The 20,808-nt window shown below is 38.0% G+C and overlaps 2 protein-coding genes and 1 long non-coding RNA gene across 4 annotated transcripts in view; 2 read left to right on the top strand and 1 right to left on the bottom strand.

Annotated features, from left to right (window-relative positions):
- Window positions 1–4,610, top strand: part of LOC136710404 (protein FAM237A-like) — a 5,832-nt gene extending 1,222 nt beyond the window's left edge. The window contains exon 2 of the mRNA XM_066685905.1: window positions 4,303–4,610. Coding sequence (XP_066542002.1) covers window positions 4,303–4,457 — 155 coding nt within the window. The 3' untranslated portion in view covers window positions 4,458–4,610. The remainder of the gene's footprint in view (window positions 1–4,302) is intronic.
- The window catches only part of LOC136710405 (uncharacterized), a 22,260-nt gene extending 13,190 nt beyond the window's left edge, over window positions 1–9,070 (bottom strand). Inside the window, exons 1-3 of the long non-coding RNA XR_010804628.1 lie at window positions 9,000–9,070; window positions 8,686–8,878; window positions 4,260–4,426 (exon numbers count right to left, since the gene is read on the bottom strand). This is a non-coding gene — a long non-coding RNA (uncharacterized lncRNA). The remainder of the gene's footprint in view (window positions 1–4,259; window positions 4,427–8,685; window positions 8,879–8,999) is intronic.
- casp10 (caspase 10, apoptosis-related cysteine peptidase) lies at window positions 8,746–20,808 on the top strand. Of its 2 annotated transcripts, none has more exons than XM_066685904.1 (13): window positions 8,746–8,869; window positions 10,519–10,796; window positions 11,078–11,183; window positions 12,023–12,158; window positions 13,135–13,214; window positions 14,256–14,289; window positions 14,415–14,455; window positions 14,941–14,968; window positions 15,634–15,690; window positions 16,333–16,415; window positions 16,507–16,627; window positions 16,767–17,271; window positions 19,748–20,808. In XM_066685904.1, the coding sequence occupies exons 1-13, from the start codon at window positions 8,840–8,842 to the stop codon at window positions 19,899–19,901; spliced, it is 1,653 nt and encodes a 550-aa protein (XP_066542001.1). In that variant the 5' UTR covers window positions 8,746–8,839; the 3' UTR covers window positions 19,902–20,808. The 2 variants fall into 2 exon arrangements, with proteins under 2 accessions (XP_066542001.1, XP_066542000.1); XM_066685903.1 differs by having other exon boundaries at window positions 17,892–19,890.

Genomic DNA, 20,808 nt, shown 5'->3' with positions numbered 1-20,808 from the left:
CGCTGAATTCAGCTTAAAATCACAGACAGTTAGGAGGGGGATCACTGTGGAACATTTTTGAAGGTGCCCTAAATTCCCTAATTTCAGACTAGGGTTGTCAGATAAAATACGTTAAAACCATCCCGTATTTGGACTAAAACCGTGTTGCTTATTGGACTGATACGGAACTGGTATGTTTCGTAATTTTGAGATTTGACTGTTAAAACGGGTGATTTGTTTCAGACAGATGCTCTCCCTCAGTCCGAGGGAGGGGCAGATACCATACGGCTACGCAACAGAATATGCGCTTCTCATTGGTCATCATTTTTATTTAGCCAATCAGCAGCCGGAGTTAGCTGTATATCATTTACTGCAGCAGCCAATGGAGTCATAGTGCCGCCTACAGGGGGGTGTTTAGCTGCGGCCCTGAGAGAAACAGGTCAGTTCTGAGACACTGGGGAAAACAACAGTGCCACCTAGCGGTGGCTTGTTCGCCTGCTGGTCACATTTGTGGATCAGGCTGCATTTGTATTTGGATCGGGTGAAATGCAAGAGGAAAGTCTCAAAATCCAAAAACCCGCGAGAGGAAATGAACAAATGCACGTCACGAAAAACACGTGAGTGACTTTATCCACAAACGCAGATTCTACATTTTACAAATAAATTTTAAATTCCAGACTTCGACTTTACAAATATCTGCAATGTAATTTTAAACAAATGTATTTATTTTCGCATAAAATTGTGATATATCTATGAAAACCAAAAACATGTATTTATGAATGTAACTGTATTTGTACAAACTGCAGACTGTGAGACACAGATTGGGATGTGTTAATTTGTGAATAGTGAAACATATGTGACGTTTTATTTGTGGATTAACATTTACGCATTTGTAAAGTATTTTGAGACTAACCTCTCTCCAGAGTTCTCCGCATTTAACCCAATCTGTGCAGCGAAACACACATTTAAACATACAATAGTGAACACGAGGGGGCAGTGAGCACACATACTCAGAGCAGTGGGCAACCCTAGCCACGGTGCCAGGGGAGCAGCTGGGGTTTAGCTGCTCTGCTGGCTTTTGGGATCGAACCTTTCTGTTACAAGCTCAGTTCCCTAACCACCAAGCCTTCTTAAAAGATTAATAGAATCTGGAAAAATCTGTATATATAAGGTGCAAACCCCCCCCCCCCAAAATAACTGTCTTCCCTACAGAGCCCCTGTTGTGACATGGTGGGTTTATTTAGCAAGTCGTGGCCACTATATAGTATTTTGAAGACACGAAATAGTATTTTGAGGCCACAAAATACTATATAGTGGCCACAAAACAGTATTTTGAGCCCACAAAATAATATATTGAGACCACAAAATAGTATTTTGAGGCCAAGAAATAGTATTCTGTGTCCACGAAATAATATATTGAGGCCACGAAATAGTATTTTGTGTCCACAAAATAATATATTGAGGCCATGAAATAGTATATTTAAGCCACAAAATAATATATTTGAGGCCACAAAATAATATATTGAGGCCACGAAATAATATATTGAGACCACAAAATAGTATTTTGAGGCCACAAATTAATATATTGAGGCCACAAAATAGCATTGTGTCCAAGAAATAATATATTGAGGCCACGAAATAGTATTTTGTGTCCACAAAATAATATATTGAGGCCACAAAATAGTAAATTGAGGCCATGAAATCACTGCACACCCTGACAAAACTTGTACAAACCTACTTTGTCTTCCACCATTTTTGCTATTTGATTCTCTTTGATTATTTTGAGGCCTCAAAATATTATTTCGTGGCATCAATATACTTTATAGTGGCCACGACTTGCTAAATAAACCCACCGTGCCACCTTAGGGACTCCGTAGCCTTCAGCCCCATAGGTGGCAGTGAATTAAAGGTGGAATGGTGAGAAAAATGACTTGTATGTGGCTGAAGCTTAACTGTTTTAATTACCACACAAACATATGTTTTTCATAGTCTGGAGGACTCTCTCAGCCATTTTTTCCCTGAGCAGAGAGAGGAAGCATGTCCGACCAAGCCACTTTGATTTTTAACTCATTTACTGACATCAGGGCTTCGTAAAAAATATGACTGGAGAGAAGCAAAGGGGGAGGAAATGTCTTCTGAATGTTATAAAAATTATTTTTGGTGACAATCATGAATGTCACCTTTAAGATAGACTGAGGCATAGTGGAAAAGTGTTCTGTGGTCTAAAATATCCATATCAGCCAATGAAAAATCATCTGGCTTGTTATAAAAGCACAGTTCAAAAGCCAGCATCTGGATTGGTGAGGGGGTGCATTAGTGCACATCTGTGAAGACACTGTTAATGCTGAATGATATACAGAGGTTTAACAGCAACATGCTACCATCCAGATGTCTTTTTCAGGGAATCCACAACCACATAACATCATGGCTACCTGATAAAATGTCCTGATGCTAAACTAATCCAGACCTGTCACACATGATGCAACACCATGGTAAACATGACCCTGTCCCTGTTTCTGGAGTCAAATACAAAATATTGTAATAAATAACTAAATACAAACAAACTCTCTCAGTTTAAACTTGAAATCTTGCATTTGTACCATTTTCAACTAAATATGGAATTTAAGGATTTATAAGGGGTTTACATAAAATTCTTAGGATTTCTCTCTCTTTCTGCACATGGTACAGAAAGGACATCTGGGCTATTTTAGATAGCAAATAGATTTCCAAACATTGAAAAGCATAAATCATGATGGGGATATTAGTATATTCCTGCTCCATATGAGAGTAAACTTATTTTTTGCTATTTTGGATTACTTAAGGTAGACTTGATGCCAAATTCTGAAGTAAATGGACTGTAAGTGCAAAACTAAACCTCTCATGCTACAAATGAGTTTCTGTGGTAATTCAGACAGTGAATAAAAATGTACAGACAGGTTGAACTTCAGCCACTTACAAATAGCAGCTGAATTCTTTCTTAAACACACCAGTCCACCTTATTAGACGTGTAAATTCTGAACATAAACAAACCAGAGAACTGCATTTCTCCAAAATCTTAGATGCTCATTTTGAATGATTTGCAAAGTTACTTTAAATACATGTTTCTAACATTCCTTTCTGGTTGCATGTACAACATATATGCTGTGTAAATACTGTAGACTGTACTGGAGCATTAACAGACCTTATCTTCCATTTTTAAAGTTTGAGATTTGAAAGTAAAACGGATCTCATTCATTAATTCATTATCTGTAGATGCTTATCCAGTTCAGTTTCCGCAACCTACCTGAAATCACTGGGTGCAAGGCAGGAACACACCCTGTAGGGGGCGCCAGTATTTCACAGGGTGATACGCACACTCACATCTATGGAAACTTTTGAGTTGCCAATCCACCTGTCAATGTGTGTTTTTCGTACCGTGGGAGGAAACCGGAGCACCCGGAGGAAACCAACGTGAACACGAGTAGAACACACCAAACTCCGGAGTGGGGCTCGAACCTACAACCTCCAGGACCCTGGAGTTGTGTGACAGTGACACTAATGTTGCACCACCCATGGATCTCATGTTTTCTGTTATCTGTACTCCTGCGTGAACTAGCTGAGGTCTTAAGTTGTTTTAAAATGTCCTGGTTTCTAAATTTAATGAACATGTTCCCTTATATTTATGTAACTCACACAGACATTTTTACTTGTCAGGAATTTGCAGCATATATATACACACACACACATTTGAATATTTCTGAAATTGAAGTCAATGTTATTTGACATTTTTATGTGACACTTTCTATGTGTTAAACACAACCAGCAATCAAAGCCTAAAATTAAACAGGAATTGATATTTCAAAAGGTTTAGATAAAAAAATTTGTGAGAATGCATATTCAGTGCACAGCACACTCTTAACCAGGATCAACCATCCACCAGTGCTTGAAGACCTGAATAGGTTTATATGTAATTTTTAAAAACTAAAATAACGTTTTTATAAATATTTGTAATGTTGTTTTTGGTGTAACCCTCTCAACCCCGTGTTCCTATAACTTTCATTTTAAAGGAAAAATGAATGAGTTTGCTACAAAGTCTCAAACACTGAACTAAACTGAACATTTTTTAATTTGTGGAATTTCGTACAAGATAAACCCTCTGACTGTGCGCTAGCTGCAGATATATAGAAAGTAAAATTCTGTTTGTGTCATTTTCAGTACAACAAAAAATACAATCAATCACAAACATATAAAACCATTAAATTTGTTTTTTTCAAGTATGGTGGTAGGATGGGAATGCTCACCTTTAATTATAACTGATACTGACTTCTTGTGTCTTTCCATTAGAGTCCTTTGTGCAGGAGTCACAGAGCCATTTCTCAAAGTTAAAGGAGTTTACCCGTGGCTGGTTCCAAATCCAGGTGCAACAGGTTGGACCACATAGCTTGCATCATGGCACTCATCGGAAACCCTGGGACACCAAGAAAATATCAAGTTTTTAACCTTAGGAATGCTGCACAACAATTTTTTCTACCTGAGACATACTTTTCTGTGTTTAATAAAATAATTTACATCATTTGTTGTTTATCCTAAATCTGTTTTATGCCTCAGTGGTTTAGTTAAATTTGAGATCAAGAAAATGTTTCCACCTAAATATGTCCATAATTGAAATTGTTTTTCAAATGAATGAAATACAAACAACTTCAAAAACATTTCTTTTTCATCTCTTAAGTTAATAAATTTATTCCTGTTGGATCTTACCAAAAAATAATCTGAATTATTGCACAGGAATAGATCAATAAAGTTTAGTTCATTGTCTGACAAGTGTTTCCTGGAGATTCCCTTTGTTTTCAATACCATGACTGAAAAGAAAAACAATTTGTGGGTAGGTCTGACTATTATCTGGTTCACTCCAGTCTTGTATGCTTCATCTAATTGAACCAACTTTATTACTCATATGTTAATATATGGGATGGCGCAGCAGGTAGTGTCGCAGTCACAGGGACCTGTCTCTTGTCACTCTACGTGACTGTCTTTGAGGAGTTTGGTGTGTTCTCCTTGTGTCCATGTGGGTTTCCACTGGGTGCTCCGGTCTCCTTCCATAAAACCATGGAAGGTAGATTGATGACTCAAAAGTGTCTATAGGTGTGAGTGTGTGAGTGAGTGTGTGTCACCCTGCAAAGGACTGGGGTTTGTTCCCAACTTGCACCCAATGAATCCAGGTAGGCTCCGGACCCACTGCGACCCTGAATTGGATAAGCAGTTGAATGAATGAAATGAATGAATGTTAAGACCTGAAACTTTGTTTTGAAGAGATTAGTACATTTGATTTTGAAAGGGAAATGCTATTATTATAATCATACACAAGATAAGATGTAAAATACCCTATGCCAATACATTAGAGCTTCACATAGGGCCCACCCCACTCTCTTCCTACCTGCAGCCACATCATTTCTATTGTTCCAATCCTATAGCTACACCCTAAGGTTGCTGTGGTAATTTATGATCCGATCAGCAACCAGCTACCCTTAAACATCTACGGTTACTCATTGAGCCCATCACATGAGTACCCAAACCACCCACTGCATCACTAGCTCTTGACATGGGTCATCAGGTAGGCACCTCCTCTCGTCAGTGTTCTCACCTTCAGAAGGCTCAACAGTGAAGTCTGGCATCCCAGACCCACCCCATTCCAATCTAGATTTACAGTCCTACCTTACCCTTAAGTATCAACAACTGTAAATCCACACTGGCCTCCCTGGTGACTAACGCTGTATCTAGCCCCTATTGGCACCGTTAATGTATGCTCAGTTCCACAAGTTCCATGTGATCTTTATGTGCTACATCACCAACCACCACAACAGCACCTCTACAGTGCATCCCCAACTAGTCTGTGTTCTCCTCATCCACAACAACTGACTAGACCTTTCAGCTGTTTCTGATAACTTCATCACAGCTGTCCTTAGTTTCCATACCCTAATACCAAACTGCACAAGCAGGGATGTGTCAGACTTGGTTACAAATCCCCTAACACCTATCTACACAGGTCTTACACGTGCCTGCCACCCATGTTCCCTCACCTCAGCTGCCAAGTCCAGATGCCTTGTCTACTGCATCCTCAAATTGAACCATTAACTCTATGAAATCTGTTTTCTTTCAGAGTACAGCACCATATCTGGCCTCAGTGTAGTTAATGCAATGCAAACCTGCAGTTTTTTTTTTACCTACGTCCACCAGTAATTTCCAATCTCGTGCTTCTACCAATATTCATAGCCTGTGCACACCCTCAAATACATTCCCCTCATGCACCAATCTTATCACTTTATTACCAAAAAAACACTCATTAATGCATTTACCTCTACGTGTTTGCTGCCCAACAAACATGCTAAAACCCTTAGCACCTGATTTTGTGGAGTTGGAAGGACATCAAGTTGCTACAAGCGGCACACCATTAGGCCCTGGGGCAGAGCATGCCTTTGCTTGATGCAACACATCTGGAACCTCACTCCACTTTGGTGGGCTAACCTCCATTTGCCGCTCTATTTCACCTAGTGGTGGAATATCTTGTGGCAACTCTAGCTCCTTTGCTTTATCCTTATCAGTGTAAACGTCATTGAAATGCTCCTCTAATTCCCTTTTTCCAACTTTTAAACTCCCAGATTTCTCTATACCAAATAAGGTCTTCACAAAATTAAATGGATTCCTAAAGAAAGCTGCCCTAGCATTTTCCATCGTTTTCCTCCTTTTCCTCAAGTTCTCTGCTCTTCTCAACACTGCCAACCTACTTAAGCTCTTTCTGTAATAACCCTAATGCCCTCTCTTTCCTCTTCCCCTACTCACCTCCACTGTTTTCTAAGAGCCCTTAACTCCTGTATTAGTTTATCTATTTCTACTTTCTTGACTTCACTATATCTTGTCCCCTTTGCTTTTCCTGCAACCTACCAAACCTTGCCTTTCCATATTCATAAATAACTTTACCTAAACTATTTATTTCTTCTGATCCCTTCAACTAATATACCTTTCAAATCATCATTTATACACTTCCACCCTACATTATCTACTATAGCTGGTCATTTTACTTTTATTCTCTGTCCAATTCCTTTTTCTTTCACCCTCTCCTACTCTCCACCATTCCTCTGGTTAACATCGGATTCACCCTCCTGTACAATTGTGCTGGTGTTCTCCTCAGTAGTAAAAGAGGTGTTGATATCTTGTGAACTGAGGTGAGTAACCTCTGGCTGGAATTCAACCGACTGATTCGAACATTTATATTTTCCCTCAAAAAATTCCACATATTCTGTCATATCACATGCTCTGTTCACAGGGCCATTACAAAAAAAAATCCACAGTAAAATTTCTTCATCTTCAGGATATCAATTATATATCTGTTATATTGTGTCTTTAGTGAGCCTTTCATATTTTTGAGACACTTTGAAAATAAAGAGATAATATCCGCGGAAGGAAGCTAAACGTGTAGTTTTTCCACGGTATGGAAGTTGTGTTCGTATTTCGCCATCTAGCGGCGACAGAGAAAATCCAAATGAATCGATTTCTCATCCTTGGTGTCCCAGATGTTTATCTGAATTTTTTTGTAACTCGTATTTTGGTATCTGAATTTGGTGCACCGAATTTGAACAACTTATTTTTTTGAGCTTGAATTTTATTATCTGAATTTATTAATCATAAATAATAACAGTGATAACGTGTTCTTGAAAGTTCAATTCAAGAGCAATTATATTCAGATGCACAATTCATTAATTATCTGTAACTTGTAACCTTATCTGTTATCCAGTTCAGGGTCGCGGTGGGTCCAGAGCCTACCTGGAATCATTGGGCGCAAGGCTGGAATACACCCTGGAGGGGGCGCCAGTCCTTCACAGGGCAACACACACTTTTGAGTCGCCAATCCACCTACCAACCTGTTTTTGGACTGTGGGAGGAAACGCACGCAGACACAGGGAGAACACATCACACTCCTCACAGACAGTCACCCGGAGCGGGAATCGAACCCACGACCTCCAGGTCCCTGGAGCTGTGTGACACTACCTGCTGCACCACTGTGCCGCCCCATTCAAATGAGCTATTTCTAAATCAGTTATTATTCAGCATTTAGGACTTCTCAATTTTTTTATTTTTTAGGGCATCTGGTCACTCTACTACGAGCAATGAAGCCACATAATTTTCACCTGTCTCTCTCACCTGAACCTGGCTGTTTTTTCTTGAAAACCAATCCAATAACCACGGCTGACTGGCTCACCACAAACACATACACAAGACAGGTTTTGTGACGAATTTGTAAAGGTGTAACTGTTAAGTTATATTTGTGGGAGAGGAAAAATCTACAGGTTTGCAACTCCTAAAGAGATTTTCTGTGCCTTCAAATTTACTGATACAGGTGTGACACGTATTTTCTACAACTACAAATATACACTCCTCCATAAATAGTCTAGGATTTTAGAACTACAAAAAAGTGACCCTATATGGTTAGTGGAGCTGATAAAATGGAGCCCAATAATCGTTCAGTGTATCATTTTGGTCATCCACAGTAGGTGGATATACTGTACTAGCAAGTGGGAGGTTATGAAGGTTTATGATGCGTCATGTGGGCGGGCCGAATTGTTGCGTTTTCCTTGTTTCGCTTTCTCTGTTTCTAGACAGACATACCATAACAGGTGGTAGCAATTTTCTATGCGTTACTTGGGGGAAGTTATTTTTAAAGTGAATACAAACCGTAATTTTTAGACGATATCTCTGTTCGACCATTGTCCCTGGGTCTCCGTTACTCAGCAAAGCTCGGCGTAGTGAGGCGCCTGTTTCGGACGATTCACCTGAACATGACAACGCCCAAGAAGAATTTTCTTGTTTTGAGCTAACGTTGTTGCTAATGGCCGCGCTTTCCACCATGGAAGATGATGTGAGTACCCTACATTAAGATATCAACAAATCCAAGTTATTGGCACTTAAATCCGGGAACGTCTAAAAGTCAGATAAGGGGAAGCAAGAATAAAGTTATTATATAAGACTGTACAATCTTACAGTGATACCTTAAATGGTGACTAAAATAGCTTGAAAAGGATCTAGGAAACAACAGTTTAGCGATTCTCGGAATTACGTGACGTACATCGACAGACTCTTTTACCTCCTGATTTGTGAATTAGATGACGTCAAGCCGAAATCCGCCTATTTTACGCATCATCGTTGGAAGGCTAACCAGGCTGATTTGTGAAGAGTTTCACAGTTCTTATTTTGTCTGTCTGTAGCCTGTATGTCTGTTCTTCAATTTGTTCTTCAAGTGTAGAGTTCTCTGGTGACAGTTTAATTCAACCATTTAATGCTCATTTAAAATTAATTGTTCTGGTTCTGATTTAAGCCTTTAGCATTCAGAATTCTGCCAAATAACAAATTCAAACATAATGTTTAGGGAATATTTAAATGATATTACTCCAGATTCCTGCAGTAAAAACACATACCCTGTGTACCTAAGAACATTGCAAATAATTGTGAATAATCTTTTCGTGGCCAGTTTGTTCTTAAAGACTACTATTCTCTGGTAACCGTTTTTAACGGTTTTTTAACCGTTTTAACCGACTTTACTCTTTAATAGCATTAAAATTCTGCTATATATGGAATTGTATTTATTACATTTTGTATAACTATTACTCCAGATTTCTACAGTAAAAACACATGAAAACTATAGCAAATATAGTGATACCCGTGAACATGTTTTTCACTGCAGTGGAGTGGCCTGGTAACAATTTGATTTGTCCCTTTAATAGCACTCAAATTTCTTTCATATATATGGAATCTTATGGCCATTTCTAGGATATTTTGTTCGCTATTACTCTTAGTTCCCACAGTAAAAACACACAAAAATTATATCTTGTATACATTAAAACGTGTTTTACAATACTGCCATGGACATTTCTGGTAAAACCTTGATTTAACCCTGTTATGGAATTTAACACCTGACATTATTCATGGGTTTTCAGCACAATTACCCCTGATTCCTACAGTAAAACAAATGTAAATTTTACACTGTACCTGAGGATATGTTCTTCAAAACTGCAGTGTTGTTTTCTGGTAACAGTTTGATTGTGAAAAACTCTTTTATTGAAAATATCTTCTGGTAAAAATATTAAAGAAAAACAATTAAAATAGTTAAAGACTAATTATGAAGTAAATTATAATTATTTTTGGAAGATTTAAAATATATATTTCAATTAATATATGGGTGTAAAATAACTTATTGATTTAAATTAAAGCCATTTTCACTTATGAACTCAGGAGAAGTGCATTTTCAGTAGATATAGCATGGTTCTCCAGCATGAAAGAGGCTCTTTTCATACATGCTCATATGGACACTAACAGGAGTTTGTACTAGAGCGTTAGCAGGATATAATCTGAGCAATGTCTGGGACAAATGTTACAGGTGTTTGCATTCACACATACAGCTTCTATGGGTAAAGACCGGAAAAATGATCAGTGGTTTTGTTGTAGTCATTTTTCAGGGGTGCACACCATTATATACACTGTGAATGAGCTGCTCTGTTTTTGTTATTATAGGCTCTAGGGTTCCAGGAGATAATGCTAAAGGTCCAGGATTCCCTAAGTGAGGCTGATGTGCTAGAGCTAGTCTTTCTCTGCACAGAACTTCTAAGAAAAGACCTCAGCCAAGTGGTCACAGCCAGACATCTGTTCTCTCTGCTGCTGAAGGATGACCTGCTGTCCTCAGAGGACCCATCACTACTCATAGAGCTGCTGACCATCACAAAACACTACAACTTGATCAGACAGCTGAGCTTAAGTCCACAGCTCTCAAAGAGATGCGTTTCTTCATACAGGTCTGTAATAATACGCTGTATATTTTTTTGTCATAATAACAATAACAACACATTTTTCCTTTTTTCGTTTTGCTAATTCCAAAATGACATGAAATAAATTGTTACATTGAAACAGATTTATTTTAAAATTTATTTGCTTTCCATTTCCTATTTTAAAAGAACAATGTTTTTTGTAAATAGTATTTTAAAAAAATTATATATATATATATATATATATATATATATATATATATATATGTGTTATGTTGAATTAACAAACATCTCTCTCTTTTACCCTGTAGACATATGTTATTTGAATTGTCAGAAAACATCTCAGAGGAGGATTTTAAAAACATAAAGTTTCTGTTGCATGATACTCTACCTCAGAAAGCACTGGATAAAGACAAAGTAAGTGTGTTTACATGCAAACTGCATTTCCACAGTTGTACTGTTTGTGGATCAGAATCGTCTGTTTCTGTACAATTAAATAATTGTCATTCAAAAGTGTCCTTAACAATTGTTGAATATTTTGATTCATTCATTCATTATGAATAAATATCCAGTTACCGCTTGTAACCACTTATTCAGTTCAGCGTCGTTGGTGGGTCCAGAGCCTACCTCGAATCACTGGGTGTAAGGCAGGAACACCAGTCCTTCACAGGGCGACACACACTCACACCTATGGACACTTTTGAGTTCCCAATCCACCTACCATGGGAGGAAAACAAAGCACTCATAGGAAACCCATGCAGACACAGGGAGAACACACCAAACTCCTCACAGACAGTCACCCAGAGAGGGACTTGAACCCACAGCCTCCAGGTTCCTGGAGCTGTGTGACTGCGACACGACCTGCTGCACCACCGTGCCGCCCTATTGAATGTTTGATATATTGAATTTAAACAATGAAGGAGAAACTCAAATGAATATAAGTGAAAACAGTAAGACCTTTAGGAGTATAAGACTCCTAGTAACAGTGCAAACCTGGTAGAGTACCAAAATTATCAGCATCAGATTAGTAGGAATTTTATATTAAAAGAGATGAGAAAAATATTCACAGTTGACTCTTACCATCCTTTATCGTAATAAGGAGCAGAAAATTCAGCTAAAATAGCTCTGGAAAAAAGCTTCAATAAAGGCAAATGATTTGTAATAATTTTGGTGAAGTTTCTTTGCAATTTGCTGGAAAATACAGTATTTATTCTCTTTTTTTTTTGTCTTATATTTTGTTACTGTGACACATACAGACAGTACTGCAATTGTTTCTGGATCTGGAAAAACAGGGTCTTCTAGATGCTAATAATCTAGACACTGTAAAAAGAATTATGGACAGCATACATCCTCGTTTGCAGGGGACAATCATTGAGTTTGAAGCTAAAAATGGTGAGTCAAAAAACAGTGTAATACATTTTAATGCAAGTTTTTTTTGTTTATGATGGTCACTTTTAAATTTGTTATAAAGAAGGGAGAGCAATTGGTGATGATAGTCACAAAGTAAATAGCCTATGAAGTAATAACTTATTTTACTGAGTGATTGTACTATAAAATCTCCAATACCAATCTCATTGTTAGTAGGCTAAAAGTGTGAGTGTGTGAATGAAGCTGCAGCAGGTACACATCTAAACGTAATACAAAAAGTGTTTGTGTTTGGTAGATTATTTCTTTGTTGTAACAATGCTTCTTGGCAGTAAATCTATAGCTGTTTGGAACTTGCAAAGAGGATTTGGCAAATTTTTCATGGACGCAACCTACATGCTCAGCTCTACTGCTCATCCCACAAATGCATGTTCCTTACAAGGTTTATGGTATAGGTTTCCAATGGTAAAATGATTTATTGCGAACAATATTGTTACAACAAAGGAATAATCTACCAAAACACAAATGTTTATGTGCTGGAAAATTAACTGTGTGCAGCTATCTGTTTTTCAGATAGTCTAGGAACCATTACCACTCTCTCCTACTACCTTCAGCATTACATGCTCACTGTCAGTCCACACTACCAAACATTTACATCTGAAGCTGAAACAAAGCATTCAGTGGCTTTATATGATTGGCTGCTCTGTTTGTGTTTCATCAAAAAGCAGTATGGTCATTATGCATGTGTGGGTGGAACTAATAAACAAACTTACACAAAAACATTGAACTACAAATTTAAATCTATATATGTATTGCATGGACTAGGGAGGGAATTGTACACTTTAAAATTTTAACAATTTAATTATTAAACTTGTTTATTAAAAAAAACAAATAGGAGCTTAAAAATAAATCTTCTCTCCTGTTTTGTAAGTTGTAATCACTATCACTTTATACAGCGTTGTACTTAAAAAATGATTCAGTAAATGTGCTTTTCTTCTGGTAGGCACTCACCCCACTTCTCAGGAGACAAATAGGAAGACTGAAATCCATTGTCAGGACTTGTCTGTAAACATTCCTGCTCAGGTAATATACAAGTTCAGGTATTATACAACATACTGCCTATGGCAGATCAAGATACACAGTATGTTCAAACGTGGGTAGACGCCCATTATAATCCACCCAGCATAATCCAATCCATCCAGTACATCAAGCTAGTTTGAGTACATGTAATCGTCATAAAAAATCAAACTAATAATATGGGGCATTCTGCAGTAGACACTTTTGAGTGTAAAGTCACAATGCCAGCAGGGCCTTCCTTGAAAGATTTAAAGTTTTATGAAGGGCTGATGGAGCACCATCTGTTACTTTTGTGTTAAACGGGGTATTTGTGATCTAGAACTAATATTTGTTTTTGACCTCTCTACTGCTACTGTGGCTGAATGCAGTCAAACCCTCACAACAATGTTTCAGTGTCCAATATAAATTCTTGGCTAAATGTAAAGACAGTTACTACATCAACAGGAGCAACAAACACCTCTTTAACAGCCATGATTTCAGAAGAAATCATGAACATACACTGATCAGCCATAACATTAAAACAGTCACCTCCATTCTATGCTAATTGTCCAATTTATTTCCTCCACTTACCATGTAGGTGCACTGTGTAGTTCTACTTTTAGCCTGTATTCTGTCTGCTTTGCATTCTGTGTTAGCCCCATTTCACTAGATCTCAACAAAACCACCACAGAGCAGGTACTTTTGGTTCGTGGATCATTCTCAGCACTGCATGCAGTATGTGTTGCACTGGTACAAATGGATCAGACACTGCTGGAGTTTTTAAACACTGCAGTTACAGTGAGGTGTTTAAAAACAGCAGCAGGACAGTTGTTAGATCCACTTGTACCATTGCCATGCACACTAACACACCAACTACATATCAGTGTCACTACTGTGTTGAGAATGATCCAACATCCAGATAATTCCTGTTTGCTCCTGTGGGGGCCCTGACCATTGAAGGACATAGTGAAATGGTGCTAACAAAGTATGCAGAATAACAGATCAACTACAGTAGTGTGTGTTTGTGTTTTACTTATCACATGTCCTTTGCAATTTTAATCCCATTAGCCTGAATCAGCAGCTTATGCTATATACAAGCCAGGTATGATTTCTTATATATTTAAATTTTTTATAATATAATTAAAAAAAAATTAACTATAAAATAATATAGTATAATTGTGTATCATGGGTCTATTTAGTGTTTATTTACAATTTTTTTTCTTTTAGGTTCAAATTATTCTGAAGAAGGCAGTATGGCGATGCAGCAGGTAGTGTCACTGTCACACATCTCCTAGGGTTGTGTCTTTTAGCCCCTTTCCAGGTGACTGTAAGGAGTTCTGATGTGTTCTCCCCATGGGTTTCTTCCCACGGTCAAAAACCACACGTTGGTAGGTGGATTGGCAACTCAAAAGTGTCCATAGGTGTGAGTGAATGTGTGAGTGTGTGTTGCCCTGTGAAGGACTGATGCCTCCTCTGGGGTTTTTTCCTACCTTGCGCCCAGTGAGTCCATGGTGGGTTCTGGACACACTGCGAATCTGAAATGGATAAGCGGTTATGGACAATGAATGAATGAATTAATTAATTAAGATTCTGAAGAACTGGTTCCCCCTTTATTTTTTAGTATGACCCACTCTAGTCAAGTTGGTTGTCATTTCTGACAAATATATTGCCTGCATTCTACAGAATTTAGATTACCACTTTTTCCTTCACAAATCAAAAATATTTTGTTGCCTATTTTCTTTGTTCTACACAGGGACCAACTTCATTGTCTTCATTACCAGGTGAGGAGCTAATCCCAAAAAATTGTATGAAAAAATGTGAAAGGGCGAATTAAAAAAAATTGGGGATTGAATATGGCTAAATAAATAGGGCCACTTTGAACATTTAGCATTTGGGGAAAAAAATCAGTGAAGTTTAGTAAGTTCTCTCTTAGATTATCCAACAAAATTGCTCATATGGACCACACCTGTGAAGGCTGAATTGGAGAAGCAAACTCCCAGGGTGGCTTAGGAATGTGTGTGAAGCTGAGTTCCCCATTGGAAAGATCAAAGTAAGAGAATGATAGGATGGAGACAGTTTGTTGGTCTCTGAAATGATGTGAGTTTATAGGGTATATATATAGGGCTGAGGGGAGGCAAATTGCAGATATCTGCAAATAAATTGCTTAAAATGATGATATAAAACATAATGGTGACATGTCTTCATGAGAATTCTTTAGTAAGAGGGACATTATGCATACTTGGAGTGGCCTTTTTTATGACTATTTGGTCTAATATTCATAACTCAATAAACATGATATATTTTTAAATTTGACATTAAATATTAAATATTGGATTTTCTACCAAATATTTTGTAGCTCTTCATCTTGATCTAGGAAGTAGAGTTGTCTATATAATGCATGTAATGTGAAAACTTATCAGTGTGCAATATCTACTATGGGTTTCAGTCGTCAGTATGGAGGGAAAGCTGGCTTCCCTGAGTCTCAATCAAAGTCCCAATCAAGGTAATGCATCCACAAACTTCTTACTTTATTAAACCTCACTGTCAATAAAAAGTACATACAATACATGTCCTAAAGTTTGTAGACACCCCCTATGATTAGTATTTTCAACGGTAATGTGCACCTTTTTTGTGCATACAGAAATTAAAAATTGCACAATCTACTTAAATATATTTTAAAAAGTAGAAAAAAAGCAAAGTATGCTGGACAGTAGTCCAGGTTAACAAAACAGCAGTTGAACTTGAACGCAAGTTGCTCACTGCAACATGTCGGACAAAGGGTTACAAACACCTAGCTTTGGGCAGTGGAGACATAGAGCGTCCTACAGTAGATTTTGTGATTCAAAGCTAATCAACTAATTCAGTACCTGATGTCACTAATACTCTTGTGCCATCATCACATATTGCAGGGTTCCAAAAACAAATAGAAAGCCTTTCCAAAAGTGTAGAAGTTGTTACTGCAGCAAAGAGGGAAAACCACATATTAATTGATTTGAGAAAAAATGTTTCTTGAGAAGCTATCCACAAACATTTGACCATAAATGTCTGTCCATCTAATTACTGCTGCCATTTATGTCGGTTCAGCAAAATATGCTGACTTTATATTTTATTTAAGTAATCACTTTTATTTCTGTTTTGTTATTAGTGCAATATCAACACATGTCCATCACCTCGACATCTGAAGAAAAAAAGCTAAGCTCTTTAGACCCTGAACAACTCTGCCATTCGGTACATTCTCCAGTTACCTTTATAATTAAGTGTGGTGTGTGTGTCCTTTTCTGCTGTGTCATGACAAAGGTTGAATTACTTTGTGTTTCAGAAAGTGGGGGTGTATGATATGAAAGGTGACTGGCGAGGTTTCTGCCTGATCATTAACAACCACAACTTCTCAAAGAGTCAAATCTCATTAGGCAACAGAGAAGGAACAGATAAAGACCAGAGTAAGCACAACCAACAAATCTGAATTCCAATCCCATATAACATACTTTAACCAAAGATCAAAGAGGAGCTTGATGATTTTTTTTGTTTTACCAGAATAGACACTGTTCGGTCAAATCCTGTTTGTGTGTCCTTGTGCAGAGAGTTTAGAGACTGTATTCCGCTGGCTGGGATTTCAGCTAGTGGTGGTACGTGACTGCAGTAGGGCAGAAATGCTGAGTGCAATGAAGACTTTGGGCCGTTATAACCATGCTCAGGCTGATTGCGTGGTGTGCTGTGTGCTTTCTCATGGCTTTGAGGGCGGCGTGTTTGGGGTGGATGGAGAGAAAGTGGTGTTAAGGGAGCTGATGGAGCCACTAACTGGTGATCAGTGTCCTGCTCTCAATGCAAAGCCCAAACTCTTCTTCATCCAGGCTTGCCAGGGTACAGAAGAGCAGCCTGTGGCATTCCTACAGTCAGACGGCCCTAACAATTGCATAGAGATGATTGTCTGTGATGCTCAAGTGCCCAGAGACTCCATTCCCTCAGGGGCTGACTTCCTGATGGCCATGTCCACAGTGCCAAACTTTGTCTCATACAGAGAAAGACAAAAAGGAACCTGGTTCATGCAGTCACTGTGTAAGAAACTTCAACAACTGGTCCCAACGTGAGCATTCAAATTCTTGTATCATTTCCTATATTGGTAGTTTTAAAAATGTGTTTCTTGCATACTGTTATCATAGTTATATTTTTTGCTAAAAGTATCTGGCAAAATCATGGTGCCTGGTGAAAGCATTATTTACACATTTTAGATAAAACTAAGTGGACACATTACACAACTACAGCAATAAACAGAAAAAGAGCACAAGACGGTAGTGTTACGTTCAGCAATGTCAACACTTAATATATTTTAATAAATATATAACAAAATGTTTTAAATAAAACATTAAAAATAGTCCATTACGTTTTATGCAATAATGCATAAAAGCCCATCTTAATTTCATCATTATTCTTACAATTTTAAATCAAAATCAGAATCATAATTATTCACAAGTCATATTTTCTCACAACATTATAACAACATTATACATTCCTTGTAAACCTACATAAATTTATTGTAATACGTTAAATGACACAAAGTATATGGGACACCACACACTCATCCCAAAATGTATTAGTAGAATTAAGAGTAGTTTTTCATTTTTTATATTTATTCCTCATAAAATCACACTGAAATAAGTCCATCCATCCATTATCCATTATCTGTAACCGCTTATCCAATTTTAGGGTCGCGGGGGTCCAGAGCCTACCTGGAATCATTGGGCGCAAGGCGGGAATACACCCTGGAGGGGACGCCAGGCCTTCACAGGACACACACACATTCACTCACACCTACGGACACTTTCGAGTCGCCAATCCACCTGCAACGTGTGTTTTTGGACTGTGGGAGGAAACCGGAGCACCCGGAGGAAACCCACGCGGACACGGGGAGAACACACCAACTCCTCACAGACAGTCACCCGGAGCGGGAATCGAACCTACAACCTCCAGGTCCCTGGAGCTGTGTGACTGCGACACTACCTGCTGCGCCACCGTGCCGCCCCTGAAATAAGTCACATTATTTAAATCACATTGACAATAAATGTATTATTAGATGTGCCCAGACCATTATACAGATATCTTGAATGTTTTATGTTGTCTGGTACTTTCTCCGTTTTGTACATATACTATATGGACCAAAGTACTGGGACACATCCCCTAATTATTGAATTCAGGTGTTTCATTCAGTTCCTTTGCAACAGATTTATAAAAATCAAACACCTAGCTATACAGCCTGCCTTTACAGATGTTTGTGAAAGAATGGGTTATTATAACGGGCTCACTAAATTCAAACATGATGCCTCAATAGGAGTGTCACTGTTGCCAAACATCAAATTTCTTTCCTCTAGATACTCTACTAGATATCCAGCTATGGATGGTATTATTGAAAATTGCAAGCCACAGTAACTCAGCCACCAAGTGGCAGACAGCGTAAAATTTCAGAGTGGTGTCAGTGTTGAGGTGCACAGTGCATAACATCACCAACACTCACAGTTCCAAATCTACTTCGGTATTAACATCAGCACAGAAATGTGCACTTAGAGCTTCATGGCATGTGCTTCCATGACGGAGCTGCTACATGCAAGCCTTACATAACCAAACACGAAGCATCAAATCCCAAGCAAGATTGAGTGGGGTAAACATGCCATCACGGGACTTTGTAGCAGTGGTAATGTGTTCTGTGAATTGCTGAATCTTGCTTCTCTATCAGACAGTCTGATGGATGAGTCTGGGTTTGGCAAATACCTGGAGAATGTTACCTGTGTAGCTGCACTTTGTTAATTGTGAAGTTTGGTGGAGCAAAGACAATGCAATGGGATTGTTTTTTTTTCCATGGGCTGGCCTAGGCCCTTTTACTTTCAGTGAAGGGAAAGTTTAATAATCCATCAAGACATTTTGGACAACTGTATGCTTTCCACTTTGTGGGGGAAGTTTGGGGAAGGCTGCTTTCTATTCCAGAAAGACTATGCCCCAGTGCACAAAGCAAGGTCTATAAAGGCATGGTTGAATTTGGCCCTAACAGAGTCCTGAGGTCAACCCCATCAAATACCTTTGGGATGAACTAGAATGGAGATTGCGAACCAGCCCACCACCAGTGTGGATGGGAAAAATGCCCAGACACACTACAAAATCTTGTAGAAAGCCTTTCCAGAGGAATACAAGCTGTTTTAGCTACCAAGTGAAGGACCAACTCCATATTAATGTCTATGGAATTAGAATGTGATTCCATAAACCTATAGGGGTAATGTGTAGGTGTCCCAATACTTTTTTCCATATATTGTTGAAATATTCTCTTCCAGTTATTACACTGAGCACAATGACAATTTAGAAAATCTTTTTAATTTCTGTTTAAAATAATTCTAGTTCATCAAGTTTATAAAGCAAAAAGCTAATGCTATTACTTATTGTTCTAGTGGACAAAAATGTGTACTTATTTTCAGAATTGACAGGGAATCCAAAAGAACTGCATGATTCTGCAAGAGTATAGTAAATTTTGGGCATTTCTGTTTTTCACACATTTTCTTTCCTGCGTGTTTGTGTAGGGGCACTGATTTGCTGTCCATTCTGACTGAAGTGAACAATGATGTGAGCATGAGAGCTGACAAAACTGGTACAAAGAAACAGATTCCACAGCCAGGATTCACACTGAGAAAGAGAGTTGTTTTCCCTATTCCCAATGTTCCGCCACTTTCTTAAATGTCATTTAACTGGAATTCTCATCTGGATCATGGCACTTTGCAGATCTTTACTCATTAGGAACACTTTTCTTGTTGATTTTAATTGGTAATTTATGCATGTAAATAAAAACAAGAGCACACTTTTAAAATAACAGATGACTATGTGGACATATCATTTTCACTTAATGAAAATCATGCATACTTGCATAACTTTGATTCATACTACAGTATACATTGCACATTTGATGTTTTGCAAAAGGTATTGCAAATTCATTTTACATGCATATTTTTTATAAATATATTTTTGATAATCTTGTACTCATTTCCTAACTTACGGAGATCACATCAGCAAAATAATTGCTATAGACTGTGAGCTTGTGTGTTTTGCAGCAATGAACATTGCTGTTTCAGCTTAAATCGGTCTGTGAATTGATTTTGTCAATGAAAAACAAAAATAGCAATATTTTTATATAATACACAGGGTGGGCCATTTATATGGATACACCTTAATAAAATGGAAATGGTTGGTGATATTAACTTCCTGTTTGTAGGAGGGGGGAAACTTTTCAAGATGGGTGGTGACCATGGTGGCCATTTTGAAGTCGGCCATTTTGGATCCAACTTTTGTTTTTTCAATGGGAAGAGGGTCATGTGACACATCGAACTTATTGGGAATTTCACAAGAAAAACAATGGTGTGCTTGCCTGTGCTAGCATTTCTCCTGTGGTGCTATCAGTGTGTGAAGAGTGGGAGAAGAGGGTTGCATTGACAATCCAACACAATGGGCAGCACTTTGAACACATTTTATAAGTGGTCAGAAACTTGTAATTAACTCATGAAAGAATAAATTGATGTTAAAAAAAAGCACACCATTGTTTTTCTTGTTAAATTCTCAATAAGTTTGATGTGTCACATGACCCTCTTCC

The sequence above is a fragment of the Hoplias malabaricus genome, chromosome 12 (genome assembly GCF_029633855.1).
Source record: "Hoplias malabaricus isolate fHopMal1 chromosome 12, fHopMal1.hap1, whole genome shotgun sequence".
Taxonomy (NCBI): Eukaryota; Metazoa; Chordata; class Actinopteri; order Characiformes; family Erythrinidae; genus Hoplias; species Hoplias malabaricus.
Note: the sequence above shows the minus strand (reverse complement) of the source record. Positions and strands in the feature narration are given on the sequence as shown.